Source organism: Ranitomeya imitator, chromosome 5, assembly GCF_032444005.1.
Source record: "Ranitomeya imitator isolate aRanImi1 chromosome 5, aRanImi1.pri, whole genome shotgun sequence".
NCBI classification, from domain to species: domain Eukaryota; kingdom Metazoa; phylum Chordata; class Amphibia; order Anura; family Dendrobatidae; genus Ranitomeya; species Ranitomeya imitator.
The window spans coordinates 383,615,749-383,637,369 of NC_091286.1; the positions used below are offsets into that span (position 1 = coordinate 383,615,749).

A 21,621-nucleotide genomic window follows, 5' to 3' on the forward strand; every position below is an offset into this window, starting at 1 on the left:
GAAGCTAAGGAAAGGCAACCTGGAGAACACCTTGGAGTGGCAGACACCGTTTCTAGAACCAAACCAAACTAGTAGCCCCACTGCAGTTGGTCAATTAAAAAACTCTTTAACGAGAGCCTCAAAATAGAATCTCAGAAAATGCAACCAGGAGAACACCTTGGAGCAGCAGACACCGTTTCTAGAACCCAACCAAACTAGTAGCCCCACTGCAGTTGGTCAATTAAAAACCTCTTTAACGAGAGCCTCAAGATAGAAGTTCAGGAAATGCAACCAGGAGAACACATTGGAGCGGCAGACACCATTTCTAGAACCCAACCCAACTTGTAGGACTAATGCAGTGTTATATTAACAACTACTTAACGAGAGCCTGAAGATTGAAGCTAAGGAAAGGCAACCTGGAGAACACCTTGGAGCGGCAGACACCGTTTCTAGAACCCAACCAAACTAGTAGCCCCACTGCAGTTGGTCAATTAAAAAACTCTTTAACAAGAGACTCAAGATAGAAGCTCAGGAAATGCAACCAGGAGAACACCTTGGAGCGGCAGACACCATTTCTAGAACTCAACCAAGCTGGTAGCCCCACTGCAGTTGGTCAATTAAAAAACTCTTTAACGAGAGCCTCAAGATAGAAGCTCAGGAAATGCAACCAGAGGAACATCTTTGAGCGGCAGACACCGTTTCTAGAACCCAACCCAACTTGTAGGCCTAATGCAGTGTTATATTAACAACTACTTAACGAGAGCCTGAAGATTGAAGCTAAGGAAAGGCAACCTGGAGAACACCTTGGAGCTGCAGACACAGTTTGTAGACCCCATCCAAACTTGTGGCCCCAATGCAGTTTTAAAATTCCGACAGGCTGAAAACCTGACAATTGCAGTTACAGTTTTTTTAAGAGGAGGACAGCTGTATTGAGTGGTGCAGACAGACACTGCTAGTAGGCCTTACACCACAAAGTTGGCTCGCTGCAGGTTTAAAAAGGTTACATAGGTACACGGGCAGCATTGGTGTGGTCAGCGGAGGACAATTTGAAGGATGGACCGCAGACAGACTTAGTAGGCCTAAAATAAAAAAATAGGCTCAATGCAGGTTCAATAATGTTGCAGGGGTGCACAGGCAGCATTGGTGTGGTCAGCGGAGGAAAAAAGGGGGCGGTAACCCAAATAGGGTTAATAGCCCAAAAGGGAGTGGAGTCCCGGGGTATGATGGTTTCCCAAAAGGGGGCGGTGCATCCCAAAGGTGTAATGCAGTTGGGTTGTTGTCTGGGGCAAATGAATTATGTGTGTCCAGTCTGCTATGTGAGCTATTCACCTGGCGAGAGTTTACGGCCGTGTGTCCTGATGATAAACGCTGAAGAGATATTTGGGATGGTTGATTCTGAGAGCTCAGTGACTCTGGTGAGGGTTGCGCCCAGCGGATGGGTAGTACCAAATAGGAAGATTGGGGTTATCTGCATCCATGGGGTCACTAAGGACTATCCAGTGGCCAGGATGACCCTCGAGACAAACAAGGACATTGCATTATATGATGTTGTCATAGTCTCAAACTTACCCTGTCCGGTAATAATTGGCCGGGACTCTGGGCTATTCACAGACTTGTGGGAGAAGGGAGCTTCTTTACAGCAGGAGAATGGAGGGCTCTCGGCTGGTAATGTTGCGTACCTTAAAGCATTTTTGAAGGTTCAGACGTCAGGTTGACCAGTGGTAAGGGAACGTCTGCCCAACGTACGGACATGTCACCTGGTGGGTACCCCAAGAAGACTATAAGTGACGTGGTTAATAAAGCCTCTGAAGCTGACACCCGGTTACAGAGCAACTGGAAGGTTCACCATGTTGTGGGGTCTGAGACTGACTCTGGGGGTGACTGTGACTTGTCATGGCCAGTAGCAGCCACTAGAGCTTAGTACGAGGTTGTGCTGACAGAATGACAGAAACACTGACACAGGGGAATGACAGTGCTCCACAAGGTAAAGTCAGGATGGCAGGAGCAGCCATAGCAGAAAGTTTGACCTGTGTAAGGGGCGACTGTGGGTTACAGGATGACCGATTCGGTGGTGGTGATTCCCATTCAGATGATGATGCCAGCAGAAAAGAGTGCATTAAGGCTGACTCAGGAACAAATGGCAAGTCTTCCTTCCATCGCCAGAGGCGTAAAAGAGGCAAAGTGATTGAACCTGTTAATGAAGAAATAGGTAAAACTCTGAAGCAGCAGAGTGTGGGTGAGCAAGTTGGCCCATCTGAAAGTATATTTAAATAAGTGATGGTGCGACACGTGCTAGCCAAAAGAGAACAGGATCACGAAATATAGATGATTAAAGAGACAGTGAAAGACCATGTTGAACGAGAAAGGGTCCTGAGACAAGTGGCTGAGCACAGGGTGGATGAGCTGGAGAAGGAAGTCTCTGAACTCAGAGGTCACCTGTCAATGTGGCTAAGTGTGAATAAGGCCTTAAGGGAAGATGTGGAAGTGCTCAGAGAAGCATTAAGAGGTCTTTCGCAAGAGGAGAAGATGGTGGTTGCAGATTTACCGTGCCGGTGCCAAAATGGTAATGAGGTGAAGCTGCCAATGCCTAGCCTGGCTAGGGGTCTGGAAGAGTGTAAAGTGGAGGAAGAATTGGCGCTAAAAGCAGAACAAGACAGTCGTCCGGTCGCGGCAGAGGTCTTGATGGAAAGGTCCATGGCAAAACGGGAGCCGTCTGTCCATGAAGAGAGTGAGGCCCCGCTCTTCAAGTGTGTGATAGATGTACCCGAAGATGTGCAAGAAGCCAGTACCGGTGAAGGTGTGCATGAGGCCTTTAAGAAGGGAGTCGAAGCGCATAGTGTGAACTGGGCACCAGAGACGAAACAGTTGGTGATACTGTCCATTAAGGAAGTCACAGTAAAGCGGGTGGCTAACTGGGGTTAGAAGAGAGAGAAATTGTGTATGGGGCACCTCTGAGGTCAAGAGGTGTCCAGGAACCTGTGAAGGTCGCCAGCAGGTAACAGACGAGGTCTGTGTCTTATGCTGACTGGGGTCAGAGACGAACTGTGGTGAAGTCTCTGACCCCACGCAACCTCCGATCCTCACAAGATCTCCTTCTCTACTCCCCTATTATCTCCTCTTCCCACAATCGCATACAAGATTTCTCTCGTGCATCCCCCCTACTCTGGAATTCTCTACCACAACATATCAGACTCTCGCCTACCATCGAAACCTTCAAAAAGAACCTGAAGACCCTCCTCTTCCGACAAGCCTACAACCTGCAGTAACCACCGATTGACCAAACCGCTGCACGGCCAGCTCTATCCTCACCTACTGTATCCTCACCCATCCCTTGTAGATTGTGAGCCCTCGCGGTCAGGGTCCTCTCGCCTCCTGTACCAGTTGTGACTTGTATTGTTCAAGATTATTGTACTTGTTTTATTATGTATACCCCTCCTCACATGTAAAGCGCCATGGAATAAATGGCGCTATAATGATAAATAATAATAATATTAATATAAGTTGATTATGTCGAGATGGTGTTCAAGCTGTTGCCAAGTTCCTGAGGATGTGCTTTATGTCATGTGAAATAAACCTAAAAGACTCTGTTTTATAAGAAATCCGTGCCTGAGTGCGTTAATCCCGTGCCAAGCGAGTGTCCCCCAAGACATAGTAGGCGCTATGCTACAAGTGTTATCACTATATTTGCATATAGAGATAGTGCTTTTGAACAAGAGTGCATTGATTAGAAGAACTTCTCTGTAAAAGATTGATGCTGATTGCTGAGGACTGGTGATATTGCAGGACTGATAACAGCAGCTGGTCAAAAGCTGAGTGGAATTAAGATGGAGGTGAGTAGATAATTTCTGTGTAGAAAGCGAAGGAGAGAGAGCTGGTTAGCATCTCATGAGTGACCTCCTCAGCCTGGAATGTAACTACTGAGCATTGATGTCCAGGTTTTGGTTATGGATCTCAATGTACACTCTCTAAGATAGTAGCTCTAATTGTAGAAGATGCACAGCAGATAGAAATCACATGTCAATTTCAAACTTGCTCATCTCCAGACTGTCTAAATAAGTAAAGCAATTTAAAAACTTAATAATACCTTTAAGTGAACTTAGTGTATTAGTCTATAATGCAATATGTATGTCATTTTTGTCAATATTCTTTTTTCTTATTTTATACTTTTCTGATTTGTATAATTTGTATTTATTTTATTTGGAATGTCAGATGTACTGTAATTTACATTTTATTTCTTTTGCTTGCAGTTCAAATTTTTATGTAAAGTTTAATGATAATTTGATATATTATGACAAAATAATTACAAATATACTGAAAAAAGCTAAAAGAAATACATTATATAAAAAAAGTATTGCATCATAAGTCCACTAGATGGCTCTGTACTACCATGAATGTATGAAAAGTAAGCTGCCGCATATTAACCCACGACTCAAATTGACACATGCAGTACAAAATCATAGACACTTCCATCTTAAACAAACTTGAAGATCATTTACGTTTAATAATGCTGAAATACAAGTATATAAACCAATTGAAATTATTATTTGAATATAGTGTACAGTTTTTGTAAGATTAAACCTACTTGGTCAATCACACAATGATACATTCTAGTAAGTAATGATTTATACACCTATAACACAGTGATTGAAAACCCTATTATTTTAAATACCTTGTAGTTTAATAGTGATGAATGAAACAATCTACAGACAGACAGTATATCAGAGGCATTTACATTGAAATATAGCCTCAAGAATAGGATAAGACCTTTTAATTTACTACTTATGTTTTCAGAGAGTGGGCTAGATATATTAGTATTATGGACCCAAATGATGTAGGGAGAGAAGCAATTATACTCCTGTAAGTAATAGTGATACCTACTGCTATAGTAAGAAAATATAAACTTCAGAAATACAATCAGCAATATTTCAAAACTCAATTTAAGAAACCATTATGGGAGATATACAGTAGAATAGTGACTTTTTACCTGCCTAGCACTTTACAGCACCGCTTGCTTTTACTTACTTTACTTACTATACATGGGAAATCAAATATTACTGTCACAAAGATACAAATTTAGAGGCTTCTCTATAGTGACAGCTGCGAGCATTGTCAAACTGCTAAAGAATCATGCAACACCTTAATGTAACACTAATTGCCCCTTAAATAGCATACCGTACCACTCACTATAATGAATGTAACCTTTGTAGGGTCACTTACCTAAAATATTCCCAATCAGAGCAATAATGAATACTGCAATGTAGCCTGCAATAAGCACCCATTCATATTCCTTAGGGTGCAAATATTCCCTCCAGAGGTAGCGCAGAAACTCATCATCATAATCAGAAGATGGGTTCAGAAGTGGCTCCTTGGTCACGTTTAGATCTTGAACAGACCAATTCCTATAGAGAAATCCATCAAGTTTTGTTCCTGGCATGCTTTTCCAGGTATAAGTGTGTATCCTTTATCCGTGATGATAAAATACATGAATTGCTGCGGACTGCCCAACTTATGTAGGTGCAAACGATAGCATCCAGTTATAGCTGTCGCAATCTATCCCAGAAACGGCTCGCGAAGCGTTTGTCTGATAGAACTTAAAGACACAGTAACTTTTGCCCTTAAGTCATTAATATGCTGAACACTGGATCCCGTTTGCTTGTAGGAAATGAAAAGAAATGATCACAGCTGGAAAAAAGAGAAAAGCTCTCTCCTTTGTCAGTGTTTCATTGGCACCTAGTGCAGGAGCTCCCGCTCGCCCCTCCAGCCCTTCCCCTTCCATACAATGTCAATGTTATAGTAGCTGCAGGAAGGGGTCGTCCCCTAACATTTCAGACATTACAAAACGCATTTTCTTGCTCTCTGCATGATAACTGAGCAGGAAATTAATAATTTCCTATTGATGTGTTGCTAGACTTAGCTATTTATTAGTGGTTATTAGCACAGGACGACAATCATTTTTTTCCTCTTTTGTTTATTTCCTATATCTTGCAGGGGGTGAAGAATAATAAAATAATTTAAGACTGAAGACTGCAGGACATGGTTAAATGCTTCCAAGCAGAGAAACAAAAACAGGTACACATAGAAGACATTTAGAATCCATGTTAACAATATGGGAACAGATAACATTTCCATCTGTCTTTATATCTATTGAAGACAACAAGGCGACATATGCACAGATCTCTAATTGTATTTTTTCACTAGCTTTGGCATCTTAGAAGCAGCAGTATGCTTATATCTGGAATAAATAATGTTTAAATTACATCAATGTAAACCAAGGACATGATCGCACTCTGTACTGGTGTACTGCACGTGTTACGGTATAATCTCTCCTTCCAGGGGGCAATGTTCCACAGGTTAAAAACATCGGCTGTCTATTATACAACTCTTGAAGCTTGTATTTATTGTTGCTTTTCAGTTTATGCTTTATTTTGTCATTGATATATTTCTGTGCCCTTCACCAATGTAAAAGTGTCATTTACCGTTGGTTTTCTGCAAGACTCCGGAATGGCTGACACTCTATACCATGGTATAAGTCGTCTATCTTGATAGTGATATGTGTGACATAGGATAAAGAAGCTCACTTGTTATTTGGAGTGCTCTTTCTTTTTCATATTTGTATATACTTTTTGGTCGGATTTGACTTATACCACACGATACTGGCACCCAAAGTCATGCATTTAAATAAGAGGAAAACTTGACCACAAATGTGGATAACTCTATATCTGAAGGGAACTAGCATTATAATGTGAAGTTCCATCTAAATTCATTGAGGGAATGCTGCTATGAACGATCTTCAATTTATGTTAATCAAATTAAACAGCACAAAAATGTCTATTTACTCTATATGATGGGGTAGTCATTAGTGATTGGCGAACCTGTGGATGTTCTGGTCCAGGGGGTTTGGCCGAACATCTAAAAAAAGTTTGGTTTGGGTACCAGAGCAGTACCTGAGGCCAAACACGGAACTCATTCAGATGAATGGGGGGCCCCGAACATCTGTTGTGCCCCACGCTGTCGTCTGCCTGACAGCATGGTAAACACGGGCTTTGATCGGCGGTAAGATCATTACCGCCAGTCAGAAAGCTGCGGTTCCCACAATGTCAGATGACAGCATGAGCCAGCAGCTGTGGCTAGCAATAAATAGGTTACTTTTGGTCCCAGGCATCAGCTACTGACAGAGTATTACTCTTATAAGCCTACTTCTTGCATCACTGATAACAGTTTTATTAAGGCTGGTTGTCAAGAATAGAGGGGTCCTTAAACATTTTTAAAATTATTTAAATAAATAATTAAACAAAACAGCGTGGGATTCCCCCCATTTCTGAAAAACCAGCAAAGCTAAAGCAAACAGTTGGGGGCTGGTATTTTCAGACTGGTAAGCAACCATGGATATTGCCCCCACCCAGCCTAAAAGTAGCAGCCCGCATCCATCCCAGAAAAGTCGCATATATTTGATGGGCCGTTTCTGGTGCTTTGCCCGGCTCTTCCAACTTACCATGTTATGGTGACAAGTGAGGTAATAGTTGTGAGATTGATGTCAGCTGCTGTATGGCCGCTGACATCAAGCCCACAGGTTAGTAAGAATAGGCATCTATAAGACGCCCCCATTACTAACCCCATAGTTAGATTGTAAGATTATAAAAAAAGTAAGCCAGAATCAAATCCTTTAAATTTAAATCCTGAAATAATGACACAGATTCCTTTTTTTTAAAATAAAAATCAGAAATCAAAGTCATACTCGCCTTTATGCCTAATCCATTGAAGCCTATGTCACCTTGAAAAATAAAAATAATAAAATTAACATATTTCTCACCTGTCCAATATGAAGATAATCCATACTTTCCAATTAAGATCCGGATGATTTGGATAGTGGTAACAGTAGCGATTATATTAACCTTGCCTTTGTGGTAAGGTCTATGTGGGGCTAACCACAAGTGAACTAAATGTACGAGTGAGGGAATACGTGAGGGACATTGAAAAGTGTATCTCGATAAAAGACGTAAGTACCCTCAAAACACTACCTAAAATCTTCCAGCTATACCATACGTAGAAGCAACCCATCTGGCCTTAAAATTAAAGCTATAGACCAAATTAATATCGGTGTGAGGGGGTCGACCTTGGGAGAATACTGGCCCAGACAGAGAACAGGTTGATCTACAGACTAAGAACCCTTGCCCCACAGGGCGTTAATGTAAATGTGGGTTTTATAGTGCCTTTCTGTGAAGTTATGAATCCCCATACTTCTCTCATTTAGCATTACATCCTAAAAAAAAATTGTGTTTTAACTCCATTTTTTTTTGCTTCTAACTTTATATTTTTGATTGTGCTCTTATAGATCTGCATACTGTTATAGCTGATTTTTGTGTGCTTTTCCGGTATTATAATGTCCATGTTCTGGGGCCTGTTTGGTGTCTTACTCCTCTTCAGGATCCTGAAGAATGCGAGAACAATGCATGTGTGTATTCCCAGTGCTTTTCTAAACACTTAGACTATGCTGATATCTGGCCTTCCTTTCTTGGAAACCCATAATGAAGAGAGAAAAATAAAGAACCCACACGGTCTATAACAAACCGAAAAAAAAATATGTACATTCTGGCTTTTCTACAGGATCCATTAATCTACTTGTGTTTCTTCTGCATTCCTTGAATATCCTGGATCTGATATTTGGATATGTTCTGTCCCCCTCCCTGGAGTCTGAGGTTATGGAGAAAAAAAACATCTGTTTTTTCCTATGTCCCTCAAACATTCACAATTCGAAATCCTGTTATCAGATTTTGCCCGCCTTGAAAATTTGTAAGAAATTAGAAAAACAGCAGAAGAAGTACGAATATACATGGTTGATAACAGACTGACTCTTTCTAACGGCCTTATAGAAGCAGACCTTTTTTGATATTTAGTCTAACATTATTGTTTATATTGCTCTGTACACAGTTACTCTAATTTAAATTTGTAATGCAATCAGTGCACGTGCTATGACATTTGATTTTTGTAACATGCTGAGTGGGGGAACCACTATGCTGTGGACCAAGGAAAGCCTGGAGGGGCAGAACTAGGAACCTCACCTAAGCTGACCTCTGATACTCAGCGACATACGAGAGACCAAGGAGGTAGACCAGGTAGTACGAAAGGACTAATCTTGGGTAGATGGAAGATGACCCCCTAGAGATGGGTAGCTTGGACAGCACGAAGGAAGGTATGGTAGATGCAGGCAGGCACTGAAGGAATACGGGAACCATGGATGCAGATAGGCCCAGCTGACACACAGATGAGAACTGGCAGTGGCAAGTGCAGCAGGAGTGGCTGACATAGAAATGAGCACTGGCAGGTGCAATGCGACCAGCTGAGGTAGAGTTAAGCCTGGTAGGTGCAATGGGCCTGACGGTTGTAGAGATGAGCCCTGGTAGATGCAGCAGGTTGAGTAGATAGACAAGCAGGTGGGCATGGGTGACAAATAGGTTGGCAACGATGACTGATAAGCAGGCAAGTATACAGGATATGAGCACTATGATGTGATAAATAACTAGATTGTTAAGAAGCAATCTTATAATGTTGCACAGGTACCTCCCTGAGGTGGAGATGCTTTAAATAATATGTGCTTTAGGACGGCGCACGCTGTCCATTGAAGCAGTTGAGACCACACATGAGCCCTAAGCACAGTGCCTGGAAATCTGCGAGCAGTATGCAGACGCCCGGCAGCCGCAGGAGGATGAGGTCAGGGTGTGGGAGTGTGGTTGTGAATGTGTCGACGTCTCTGCTGGCGTTGGAGGAAGAGAGCACAGACGCTGGAGACATGGCAGGAATGGCAGAAGGAGGAGAGCAAGGTGTGGGCCTGTGGCTTTGATAGCATTATTTCATTATTTCAATTAACCCCCATCCTGACATCAGACGTATTATCCTGAGGTGACCCGGGCCCGTATAATCATCGACGGGATAGTACGTCATACATATATATATGTGTGTGCACATATATGTATGTGTACTTCTACTTTCTGGGGGGCCGGGATGTGGTTTGTCATTTTTTTAGACATGTTTTCTTTGTGAATTGTATTTTGCTGTACATATTTCTTGTGAGATTTATTAATAAAAAATTTTTGCATTTTCGATATTTGTTTGTGGTGCGCCCATACGTGTGGACATGATCTTTTGTTCTTTTTCCTGGTCAGATTGTAGTTTTGCAAGTCCATGGTGAGACCCAATATTTGTATATTTAGCGGTGCCCTACGCCTTTTTGTATTTACATGCTGTTTTAGCCTGCTGGTTTTTCCTCGGGTTTTTCCAGTGGAGTGTTGGCACGCAAGCATTTGCTTTAAAATCTAATCTTTATTAGTGGTGTTATTACACTGTGCTCTAAATTATTATGCAAATTGGATTTGTGTCATAAAGATTTAATTGTTTTGTTTTTCAAATAAACTTGCGGATGGTATTGTGTCTCAGGGCTCAATAGATAACTGAAATCAATCTTAAACACATGTGATAATTAGTTTTCCAGGTGATTCTAATTAAAGGAAAACTACTTAAAAATGATGTTCCACATTATTAAGCAGGCCAAAGGTTTCAAGCAATATGAGAAATAAAAAGGATCTCTCTGCTGCTGAAAAGCATTAAATAGTGCAATGCCTTGGACAAGGTATGAAAAAATTAGATACTTCACAAAAACTTTGTGATCATCATACTGTGAAGAGATTTGTAACTGAAACAGAGCACAGACATAGTTCATGCAGATAAAGGCATAATGAGGAAGGTTTCTGCCAGAAAAAGTCATTGGATTAAGAGAGCAGCTGCCAAAATACCATTACAAAGCAGCAAACAGTTATTTGAAGCTGCTGGTGCCTCTGCAGTCCCTCGAACCTCAAGGTGTATGATCCTTAAAAGGCTTGCTGTGGTGCATAAACCTACTATTCGGCCACCCCTAAACAGTGTTCATGAGCAGAAACGGTTGCAGTGGGCCCAGACATACATGAAGACTAATTTTCAAACAGTCTTGTTTACTGATGAGTAGTGTTGAGCATTCCGATACCGCAAGTATCGGGTATCGGCCGATACTTGCGGTATCGGAATTCCGATACCGAGATCCGATATTTTTGTGATATCGGGTATCGGTATCGGAAGTGTAAAATAAAGAATTAAAATAAAAAATATTGTTATATTCACCTCTCCGGCGGCCCCTGGACATCAGCGGGAGGATCCGGCGTCCGGCACGGCTTCTTTCTTCAAAATGCGCGCCTTCAGGACCTGTGGAATGACGTCCCGGCTTCTGATTGGTCGCGTGCCGCCCATGTGACCGCCACGCGACCAATCAGAAGCCGCGACGTCATTCCTCAGCTAAAGTCCTAGAATGAGCGCCTTCTAGGACCTGAGGAATGACGTCGCGGCTTCTGATTGGTCGCGTGGCGGTCACATGGGCGGCACGCGACCAATCAGAAGCCGGGACGTCATTCCACAGGTCCTGAAGGCGCGCATTTTGAAGAAAGAAGCCGTGCCGGACGCCGGATCCTCCCGCTGATGTCCAGGGGCCGCCGGAGAGGTGAATATAACAATATTTTTTATTTTAATTCTTTATTTTACACTTTAATATGGATCCCAGGGCCTGAAGGAGAGTTTCCTCTCCTTCAGACCCTGGGAACCATGAGAATACCTTCCGATACTTGATGTCCCATTGACTTGTATTGGTATCGGATATCGGTATCGGCGATATCCGATATTTTTCGGGTATCGGCCGATACTATCCGATACCGATACTTTCAAGTATCGGACGGTATCGCTCAACACTACTGATGAGTGTCGAGCAACCCTGGATGGTCCAGATGGATGGAGTAGTGGATGGTTGGTGGATGGCCACCATGTCGCAACAAGGCTGCGACGTCAGCAAGGAGGTGGAGAAATCATGTTTTGGGCCGGAATCATGGGGAAACAGCTGGTGGGGCCCTTTAAGGTTCCTGAAGATGTGAAAATGACCTCTGTAAAATAAATAGCGTTTCTGACTGACAACTTTCTTCCATGGTCTAAAAGCAGAAACGTGCCTTCAGGAGCAAAATCATCTTCATGCATGACAATGCCCCATCTCATGCTGCAAATAATACCTCTGAGTCATTGGCTGCTATGGACATAAAAGGAGATAAACTCATGGTGTGGCCACCATCTTCCCCTGACCTCAACCCTATAGAAAACCTTTGGAGTATCATCCAGCACAAGATCTATGAGGGTGGGAGGCAGTTCACATCAAAACAGCAGCTCTGGGAAGCTATTCTGACTTCATGCAAAGACGTACAAGCAGAAACTCTCCAAAAACTCAAGAATGCAAGAATTGTAAAGGTGATATCAAAGAAGGGGTCCTATGTTAAGATGTAACTTGGCCTGTTAGGATGTTTTGGAGTTAAATAGCTTTTTGTTCAGTGAATGTGACCTCCTAATGCTGCAAATTCCACAAACGAGCATTTTCGGTTCTTTAAAACATATCAAATGTTTAGAAATTCTACAGTGCCTAATAATTTGGAACAGTGCATTTTGAGTTTTTATTCATTTTGGAGATTATACTGTTATCATTGGGAGGTTTCTTCAATAAAATTCGATGTATACTCTAACAGGTGATGACTTTTATTAGACTGACTGTCATTTGCACCGACCATTTAGGAAAATCTGAGAAAAATGCCATCTGCATAATAATTTGGAACATAGTGTAAGTTTGTATTTTCTTGTTGTCAAGTCTCGTATTTGATTTGTTTTGGTGTTCACTAGGGTTGAGCGACTTTTCCTTTTTTGAGGTCGAGTCGGGTTTTGCAAAACCCGACTTTCTCAAAAGTCGAGTCGAGTGAAATCGGCCAATTATCATAAAAAGTCGGGGTCGGGAGATCGGCCAAAACACGAAACCCAATGCAAGTCATTGGGAAATCTCTATATATTTATATTTACTTCAGCACGATAATGTTGAAAAGCCAGTAATTCAATTGCCGGCTTTTCATTTCTCCTTCCTAAACCCGACATGATATGAGACATGGTTTACATACAGTAAACCATGTCATATCCCAATTTTTTTGCATATTCCACACTACTAATGTTAGTACTGTGTATGTGCAAAATTTGGGCGCTGTAGCGATTAAATTTAAGGGTTAAATCGCGGAAAAAATTGGCGTGGGCTCCCGCGCAATTTTTTCCGCCAGAGTAGTAAAGCCAGTGACTGAGGGCAGATATTAATAGCCTGGAGAGGGTCCATGGTTATTGGCCCCCCCTGGCTAAAAATATCTGCCCCCAGCCACCCCAGAAAAGGCACATCTGTAAGATGCGCCTATTCTGGCACTTGACCAATCTCTTCCCATTCCCGTGTAGCTGTGGGATATGGGGTAATGAAAGGTTAATGTCACCTTGCTATTGTAAGGTGACATTATGCCAGATTAATAATGGAGAGGCGTCAATTGTGACCCCTATTCATTATTAATCCAATTGAATGAAATGGTTAAAAAACTATTTAACAAGAGCCTGAAGATTGAAGCTCAGGAAAGTCAACCAGGAGAACACCTTGGAGCGGCAGACACTGTTAGTATGCCCCAACCAAACTAGTAGCCCCACTGCAGTTGTTCGATTAAAAAACTATTTAACAAGAGCCTGAAGATTGAAGCTCAGGAAAGGCAACCAGGAGAACACATTGGAGCGGCAGACACTGTTAGTAGGCCCCAACCAAACTAGTAGCCCCACTTGTTGTGAATTCTGCTCTTGGGTTCTCTCCAGTGGTTGTAGGTGGGAATGCAGTTGTCTCTGAGTCACAGTCATGGCCAGGTGTATCTGCTGATTGCTGTTCTGACTGGGATATTTAAGTGTGCAGGATTCATTAGCCCTTTCCAGTTGTCAATGTTTCTTCTGAAGTGTTGGATCACTTTCTGGCTTCTCCTGCTCAGCTGTCAATTCAGCAAAGATAAGTGTCTGGTTTTTGTTTCAGTGGCACACATGCAGTGTGCTTATATTCTGTGCTATTCATTTGTTTTTCTCTTGTCCAGCTTAGACTGTGTCAGTGTTTTCTCGGTCTTGTTGGATTCTCTGGAGATGCAGATATACGCTCCACATCTTTAGTTAGATGGTGGAGTTTTTGTATTTTCTGCTGTGGATATTTTTGGTAGGATTTTTTAATACTGACCGCTTAGTGTCCTGTCCTATCCTTTCCTATTTAGCTAGTGTGTGCCTCATTTGCTAAATCCTGTTTTCTGCCTACGTGTGTCTTTTCCTCTACTACTCACAGTCAATATTTGTGGGGGGGCTGCCTATCCTTGGGGGTTCTGCTCTGAGGCAAGGTAGAAATTCATATTTCCATCTATAGGGGTATTTAGTCCTCCGGCTGTGTCGAGGTGTCTAGGTTTTGTTAGGCACACCCCACGGCTACTTCTAGTTGCGGTGATAAGATCAGGGTTTGCAGTCAGTATAGTTACCACCTACTCCAGTGAAAGTTTTCATGCTGCTCCAAGGTCACCGGATCATAACACCCACTGCAGTTGTTCGATTAAAAAACTATTTAACAAGAGCCTGAAGATTGAAGCTCAGGAAAGGCAACCAGAAGAACACCTTGGAGTGGCAGACACTGTTAGTAGGCCCCAACCAAACTAGTAGCCCCACTGCAGTTGTTCGATTAAAAAACTATTTAACAAGAGCCTGAAGATTGAAGCTCAGGAAAGGCAACCAGGAGAACACCTTGGAGCGGCAGACACTGTCTCTACAACCCAGACCCAACTTGTAGGCCTAATGCAGTGTTGTTTCAACAACTACTTAACAAGAGCTTCAAGATAGAAGCGAGGGAGAGGCAACAGAAAGAACACCTTGGAACGGAAGACTCAGTTTGTAGACCACAACGAAACTTGTGGCCCCAATGCAGTTTTATAATTCTGACAAGCTGAAAATCAGCCTTTTTTTTTTAAGAGGAGGACAGCTGTATTAAGTGGCGGCAGACACTGCTACTAGGCCTTACACCACAAAGTAGGCTCACTGCAGGTTGAAAAAAAGTTACATGGGTACACGGTTGGCATTGTTGTGCTCATCGGAGGACAAATGGAAGGAGGGACCGCAGACAGACTTAGTAGGCCTAAAATTTTAAAAAATAGGCTCAAAGCAGTTTGAATTATCTTGCAGGGGTACACAGGCAGCATTGGTGTGGTCAGCGGAGGACGATTGGAAGGAGTGTCTGACACAGTTAGTACTCCCAAAAAATAAATAGATGTTAATGTCTCGCAAAACAACAAAACCAAAAAACAAAAGGGTGGCATACTTAGGTACAGGGGTGGGCTCCTCTGCTGAGTTTCAGACATAGTAATTTGGCGCTAAGTATTTACTGGTGTCAATATAGGACACTGACCCTGACTATTTTAACTAGCATCATACATGTCAACAAATTGGTATTGTCAGTGCCAGGCATTGAAGGATGTCAGCGCATAGATTAAACATTGGTGGAGCTGTGAGAGATAATTTTGCAAGTGGTAGAACAGTGTTTGAGCTGGGGGGGGAAACTCTCTTGTGGTCGACGGTACAGGCCCAGGGCCCCTCATGTTACAACGGTGTGTCTGACATTGGTTGCGCGCCACCACCACCAGAGACACTTTATTGTACTATGAGGGACCCAGTGGCAGTGCCGTCGACCAAAAGCGGGCACACCCACCTCTTCAGACAAACGTCACTCTCATGGGTGCTTGCGCCAAGTGGTGAGACCACGGCCCCGTGGGGGGAGTTAGCCCATTTAGGGAGGTATAAACATGTCGTGTGCTGGACAAACAGCTGCTGCAAATTAAGAGATTGGAACAGTCAGTAAGACCAGTCCACAAGCAAGACCTTTTTGTAGGAAAGCTAGGTGTCAGTCGGGAAAGGTGGGGCAAAATAATTCGAAATCCATGAGTGGTTCATTTTAATGAAGGTTAGATCATCAACATTTTGGGTAGCCAGACGAGTCCTTTTTTCGGTCAATATTGAACAAGCAGCACTGAATACTCTTTCTGATAGCACACTAGCTGCTTGGCAAGCAAGCTCCTGCATATTCTGCCAATTCAGGCCAGGTGTCTATTTTGGATGCCCAGTAATCAAATGGGAATGACGATTGAGGGAGAACATCAATAAGGGATGAAAAATAGTTAGTAACCATACTGGACAAATGTTGTCTCCTGTCACTTTGAATTGATGCTGCAGTACCTGTCCTGTCTGCGGTCATTGCGAAATCACTCCACAACCTGGTCAGAAAACCCCTCTGTCCAATGCCACTTCTGATTTGTGCACCTCTAACACCTCTGCCCTGTTGCCCCTGCAGCTCGTGTGAGAACCATCACCGGCGCTGTGTGCTGGGAATGCCTGAATCAAACGGTCTACCAGAGTTGCTTGTTTCGTTGCTAATATTTGTTTGAGGTTCTCATGTGGCATGATATTTTGCAATTTGCCTTTATAGCGAGGATCAAGGAGGCAGACCAACCAGTTATCATCATCGTTCATCATTTTAATAATGCGTGGGTCCCTTTTGAGGATACGTAAGGCATAATCCGCCATGTGGGCCAAAGTTCCAGTTGTCAAATCTGCGGTTGTGCTGGGTTGAGGGGCAGTTTCAGGCAAATCTACGTCACTTGTCTCCCTAAAGAAACCTGAACCCGGCCTTGCAACGCCACCAGTTTCTATTGGCCCCGGTGAAGCTTCCTCATTCAAAAAATACTTATCCCCATCATCTTCCTCATCCTCCTCCTCTTCGCCCGCTACCTCGTCCCGTAGATTGCCCTGACCAGACAATGGCTGACTGTCATCAAGACTTTCCTCTTCCTCGGCTGCAGACGCCTGCTCCTTTATGTGCATCAAACTTTGCATCAGCAGATGCATTAGGGGGATGCTCATGCTTATTATGGCGTTGTCTGCACTAACCAGCCGTGTGCATTCCTCAAAACACTGAAGGACTTGACACAGGTCTTGTACCTTCGACCACTGCACACCTGACAACTCCATGTCTGCCATCCAACTGCCTGCCCGTGTATGTGTATCCTCCCACAAATACATAACAGCACACCTCTGTTTGCACAGTCTCTGAAGCATGTGCAGTGTGGAGTTCCACCTTGTTGCAACGTCGATGATTAGGCGATGCTGGAGAAGGTTCAAAGACCGCTGATGGTTCTGCATACGGCTGGAGTGTACGGGCGAACGGTGGATATGCGTGCAAAGTCTGCACACTTTGAGGAGCAGGTCGGGTAACCCCGGATAACTTTTCAAGAAGCACTGCACCACCAGGTTTAACGTGTGAGCCAGGCAAGGAATGTGTTTCAGTTGGGTAAGGGATATGGCAGCCATAAAATTCCTTCCCTTATCATTCACTACCTTGCCTGCCTCAAGATGTACAGTGCCCAGCCATGACTGAGTTTCTTTCTGCAAGAACTCGGACAGAACTTCCGCGTTGTGTCTGTTGTCGACCAAACACTTCATTGCCAATACAGCCTGCTGACGCTTGCCACTAGCTGTCCCATAATGGGACACCTCGTGTGCAACAGTGGCAGCTGCGGATGGAGTGGTTGTGCGACTGCGGTCTGTGGACGAGTGTTGTGAATTCTGCTCTTGGGGTCCCTCCAGTGGTTGTAGGTGGGAATGCAGTTGTCTCTGAGTCACAGTCCTGGCCAGGTGTATCTGCTAATTGCTGTTCTGACTGGGATATTTAAATGTGCAGGATTCATTAGCTCTTGCCAGTTGTCAATGTTTCTTCTGAAGTGTTGGATCACTTTCTGGCTTCTCCTGCTCAGCTGTCAATTCAGCAAAGATAAGTGTCTGGATTTGGTTCCTGTGGCACACATGCAGTGTGCTTATATTCTGCGCTATTCATTTGTTTTTCTCTTGTCCAGCTTAGACTGTGTCAGTGTTTTCTCGGTCTTGTTGGATTCTCTGGAGATGCAGATATACGCTCCACATCTTTAGTTAGATGGTGGAGTTTTTGTATTTTCTGCTGTCGATATTTTTGGAAGGATTTTTAATACTGACCGCTTAGTATCCTGTCCTATCCTTTCCTATTTAGCTAGTGTGTGCCTCATTTGCTAAATCCTGTTTTCTGCCTACGTGTGTCTTTGTCTCTACTACTCACAGTCAATATTTGTGGGGGGCTGCCTATCCTTTGGGGTTCTGCTCTGAGGCAAGGTAGAAATTCCTATTTCCATCTATAGGGGTATTTAGTCCTCCGGCTGTGTCGAGGTGTCTAGGTTTTGTTAGGTACACCCCACGGCTACTTCTAGTTGCGGTGATAAGATCAGGGTTTGCGGTCAATATAGTTACCACCTACTCCAGTGAAAGTTTTCATGCTGCTCCAAGGTCACCTGATCATAACAGACGAGCTCTCGCTTCTGCAGGAGGACGAGGAGGAGGAGGAGGGGGGCGAACACCTACAGCCAACTGTTTCCTAGACCGTGGGCTAGGCAGAACTGTCCCAATATTGCTGTCCCCTGTGGACCCTGCATCCACCACATTAACCCAGTGTGCCGTGATGGACACGTAACGTCCCTGGCCATGCCTACTGGTCCATGCATCTGTTGTCAGGTGCACCTTTGTACTCACTGATTGCCTGAGTGCATGGACGATGCGATCTTTTACATGCTGGTGGAGGGCTGGGATGGCTTTTCTCGAAAAGAAGTGTCGACTGGGTAACTCGTAGCGTGGTACAGCGTAGTCCATCAGGGCTTTGAAAGCTTGGCTTTCAACTAACCGGAAGGGCGTCATCTCTAATGAGATTAGTCTAGCAATGTGAGCGTTCAAACCTTGTGAACGCGATGCGAGGATGAGTACTTCCTTTTCCTAACGAGAGTCTCATGTAGGGTGAGCTGGACTGGAGAGCTGCAGATGGTGGAACTAGCGGGGGTGCCGGTGGACATGGCAGACTGAGAGAGGGTTGGAGATGGTATTGTTGCTGGTGCCCTACATGCAGTGTTTCCTACCACGAACCTGGTGATTCCCTGACTGCTTTGGCCTGGCGACGAAACCTGCACATTTACTGCAGGTGGTGTGGGAAATGGTGGGCTTACAGTGAGGGAAGGGATGTAGCGATGCTGACTAGCTTCATTGGCCGAGGGTGCTACAACCTTAAGGGACGTTTGGTAGTTAGTCCAGGCTTGCAAATGCATGGTATTTAAATGTCTATGCATGCAACTTGTATTTAGACTTTTAAGATTCTGACCTCTGCTTAAGGTAGTTGAACATTTTTGACAGATGACTTTGCGCTGATCATTTGGATGTTGTTTAAAAAAATGCCAGACTGCACTCTTTCTACTATCGGATACCTTTTCAGGCATTGCAGACTGAGCTTCTTTAACCGGATGGCCACGCTGTCTACAACTGGTTTTGGTTTTGCCACGCGTTTTTGGCCAGATACGGGCCCGGCTGATGGAACCTGTTGCGATGTTGAAGCCTGCTGTGGCTCCTCCTCCTCCGCTTCAGAGCTACTGCCACCTGCACCCTGTTCCCCCAATGACTGCCAATCGGGGTCAAGAACAGGGTCATCTATGACCTCCTCTTCTATCTCGTGTGCAACTTCGTCTGTGTCACCGTGTAAGCCTGTGGTATAGCGTTCGTGACGGGGCACCATAGTCTCATCATGGTCTGAATCTGGATCAGTACACTGCTTTGGCAATGTTCTGGTTTGAGTCAAAGGAACAGCATAGTAATCTGGCTGTGGCTGTGCATCTGTACACTCCATGTCCGATTCAACTTGTATGGGCATGGCCTGTTAACTGTTTCACTTTCTAACCCAGGAACGGTATGTGTAAAGAGTTCCATGGAGTAACCCATTGTGTCGCCTGACGCATCCTTCTCTGTTGTTCTTGGTGAAGAAGACAAGGAAGCGACTTGTCCCTGACCGTGAACATCCACTAACGACGCGCTGCTTTTACATTTAGCAGTTTCAGAAGAGGAGGCGAAAGAGCTTGAGGCTGAGTCAGCAAGGAAAGCCAAAACTTGCTCTTGCTGCTCCTGTTTTAAAAGCGGTTTTCCTACTCCCAGAAAAGGGAGCGTTCGAGGCCTTGGGTAGCCAGATGACTAACCTGGCTCAACAACTCGAGACTTAGGTGCTATATTGCTTTTCCCACGACCACCTGATGCTCCACCACCACTACCATCATTACCAGCTGGCAATGACCGCCCACGGCCACGACCTCTTCCACCAGACTTCCTCATTGTTTGAAAAACGTAACCAAACTAACGGTATTTGTTACTGTAAAACCAGTTACAAGGTGAAGTCAAACTTCTGTTGGATTTATATATCCCTTCATAGGTGGGTGAGACTGCAGGGAAAATCAGGCCCAATGTATAACAGTACACAGCTTCAGTGACAGACAGATATGCCACCAACAGGACTGACGCTGATGCAGACACTACCAATAAAAATCTCCCCCTTTTTATTTTTCTGGGAGAATATTGAAGAAATGTGGCCCACTCTTATACAGTATATGCTCTGTGGCACAAAATTAGAGACAGATGCCACACACAGCACTGGCAATGAGGCAGAATTGCCAATCTTAATCTCCCACTATTTTATTTTTTCTGGGATAATTTTTTAAAAAACTGGCCCAGTATTACACACTAGGTTTAATGTGGCACAAAATTTGAGACAGGTGGCACACACAGGAGTGGCACTGAAGCAGAAATGCCAATCTTAATCCCACTATTTTTTTTTTCAGGGAGAATTGAAAAGAAATTTGGCCCAGTATTACACACTAGATTTAATGTGGCACAAAATTTGAGACAGGTGGCACACACAGGAGTGGCACTGAAGCAGAAATACCAATCTTAATCTCCCACTATTTTTTTTTCAGGGAGAATTGAAAAGAAATCTGGCCCAGTATTACACACTAGGTTTAATGTGGCACACAATTTGATACAGGTGGCACACACAGGAGTGGCACTGAAGCAGAAATGCCAATCTTAATCTCCCACTTTTTTCTTTCAGGGAGAATTGAAAAGAAATCTGGCCCAGTATTACACATTAGGTTTAATGTGGCACACAATTTGAGACAGGTGGCACACACAGGAGTGGCACTGAAGCAGAAATGCCAATCTTAATCCCACTATTTTTTTTCAGGGAGAATTGAAAAGAAATTTGGCCCAGTATTACACACTAGATTTAATGTGGCAGAAAATTTGAGACAGGTGGCACACACAGAAGTGGCACTGAAGCAGAAATGCCAATCTTAATCTCCCACTATTTTTTTTTTCAGGGAGAATTTAAAAGAAATCTGGCCCAGTATTACACACTAGGTTTAATGTGGCACAAAATTTGAGACAGGTGGCACACACAGGACTGGCACTGAAGCAGAAATGCCAATCTTAATCTCCCACTTTTTTTTTCAGGGAGAATTGAAAAGAAATCTGGCCCAGTATTACACACTAGGTTTAATGTGGCACACAATTTGAGACAGGTGGCACACACAGGACTGGCACTGAAGCAGAAATGCCAATCTTAATCTCCCACTATTTTTTTTTCAGGGAGAAATGAAAAGAAATCTGGCCCAGTATTACACACTAGGTTTAATGTGGCACACAATTTGAGACAGGTGGCACACACAGGAGTGGCACTGAAGCAGAAATGCCAATCCTAATTCCCCCACAATTTATTTTTTTCAGGGAGAATTGAAAAGAAATCTGGCCCAGTATTACACACTAGGTTTAATGTGGCACAAA

At 43.7% G+C, this 21,621-nt stretch overlaps 1 protein-coding gene across 1 annotated transcript in view; it reads right to left on the reverse strand.

Moving 5' to 3' along the window:
• Positions 1-5,744, reverse strand: part of HCRTR2 (hypocretin receptor 2) — a 212,713-nt gene extending 206,969 nt beyond the window's left edge. Inside the window, exon 1 of the mRNA XM_069768020.1 lies at positions 5,197-5,744. Within this exon, the coding sequence (XP_069624121.1) occupies positions 5,197-5,413 (217 nt within the window). The 5' untranslated portion in view covers positions 5,414-5,744. The remainder of the gene's footprint in view (positions 1-5,196) is intronic.
• Between the last annotated feature and the right edge of the window lie 15,877 nt (positions 5,745-21,621).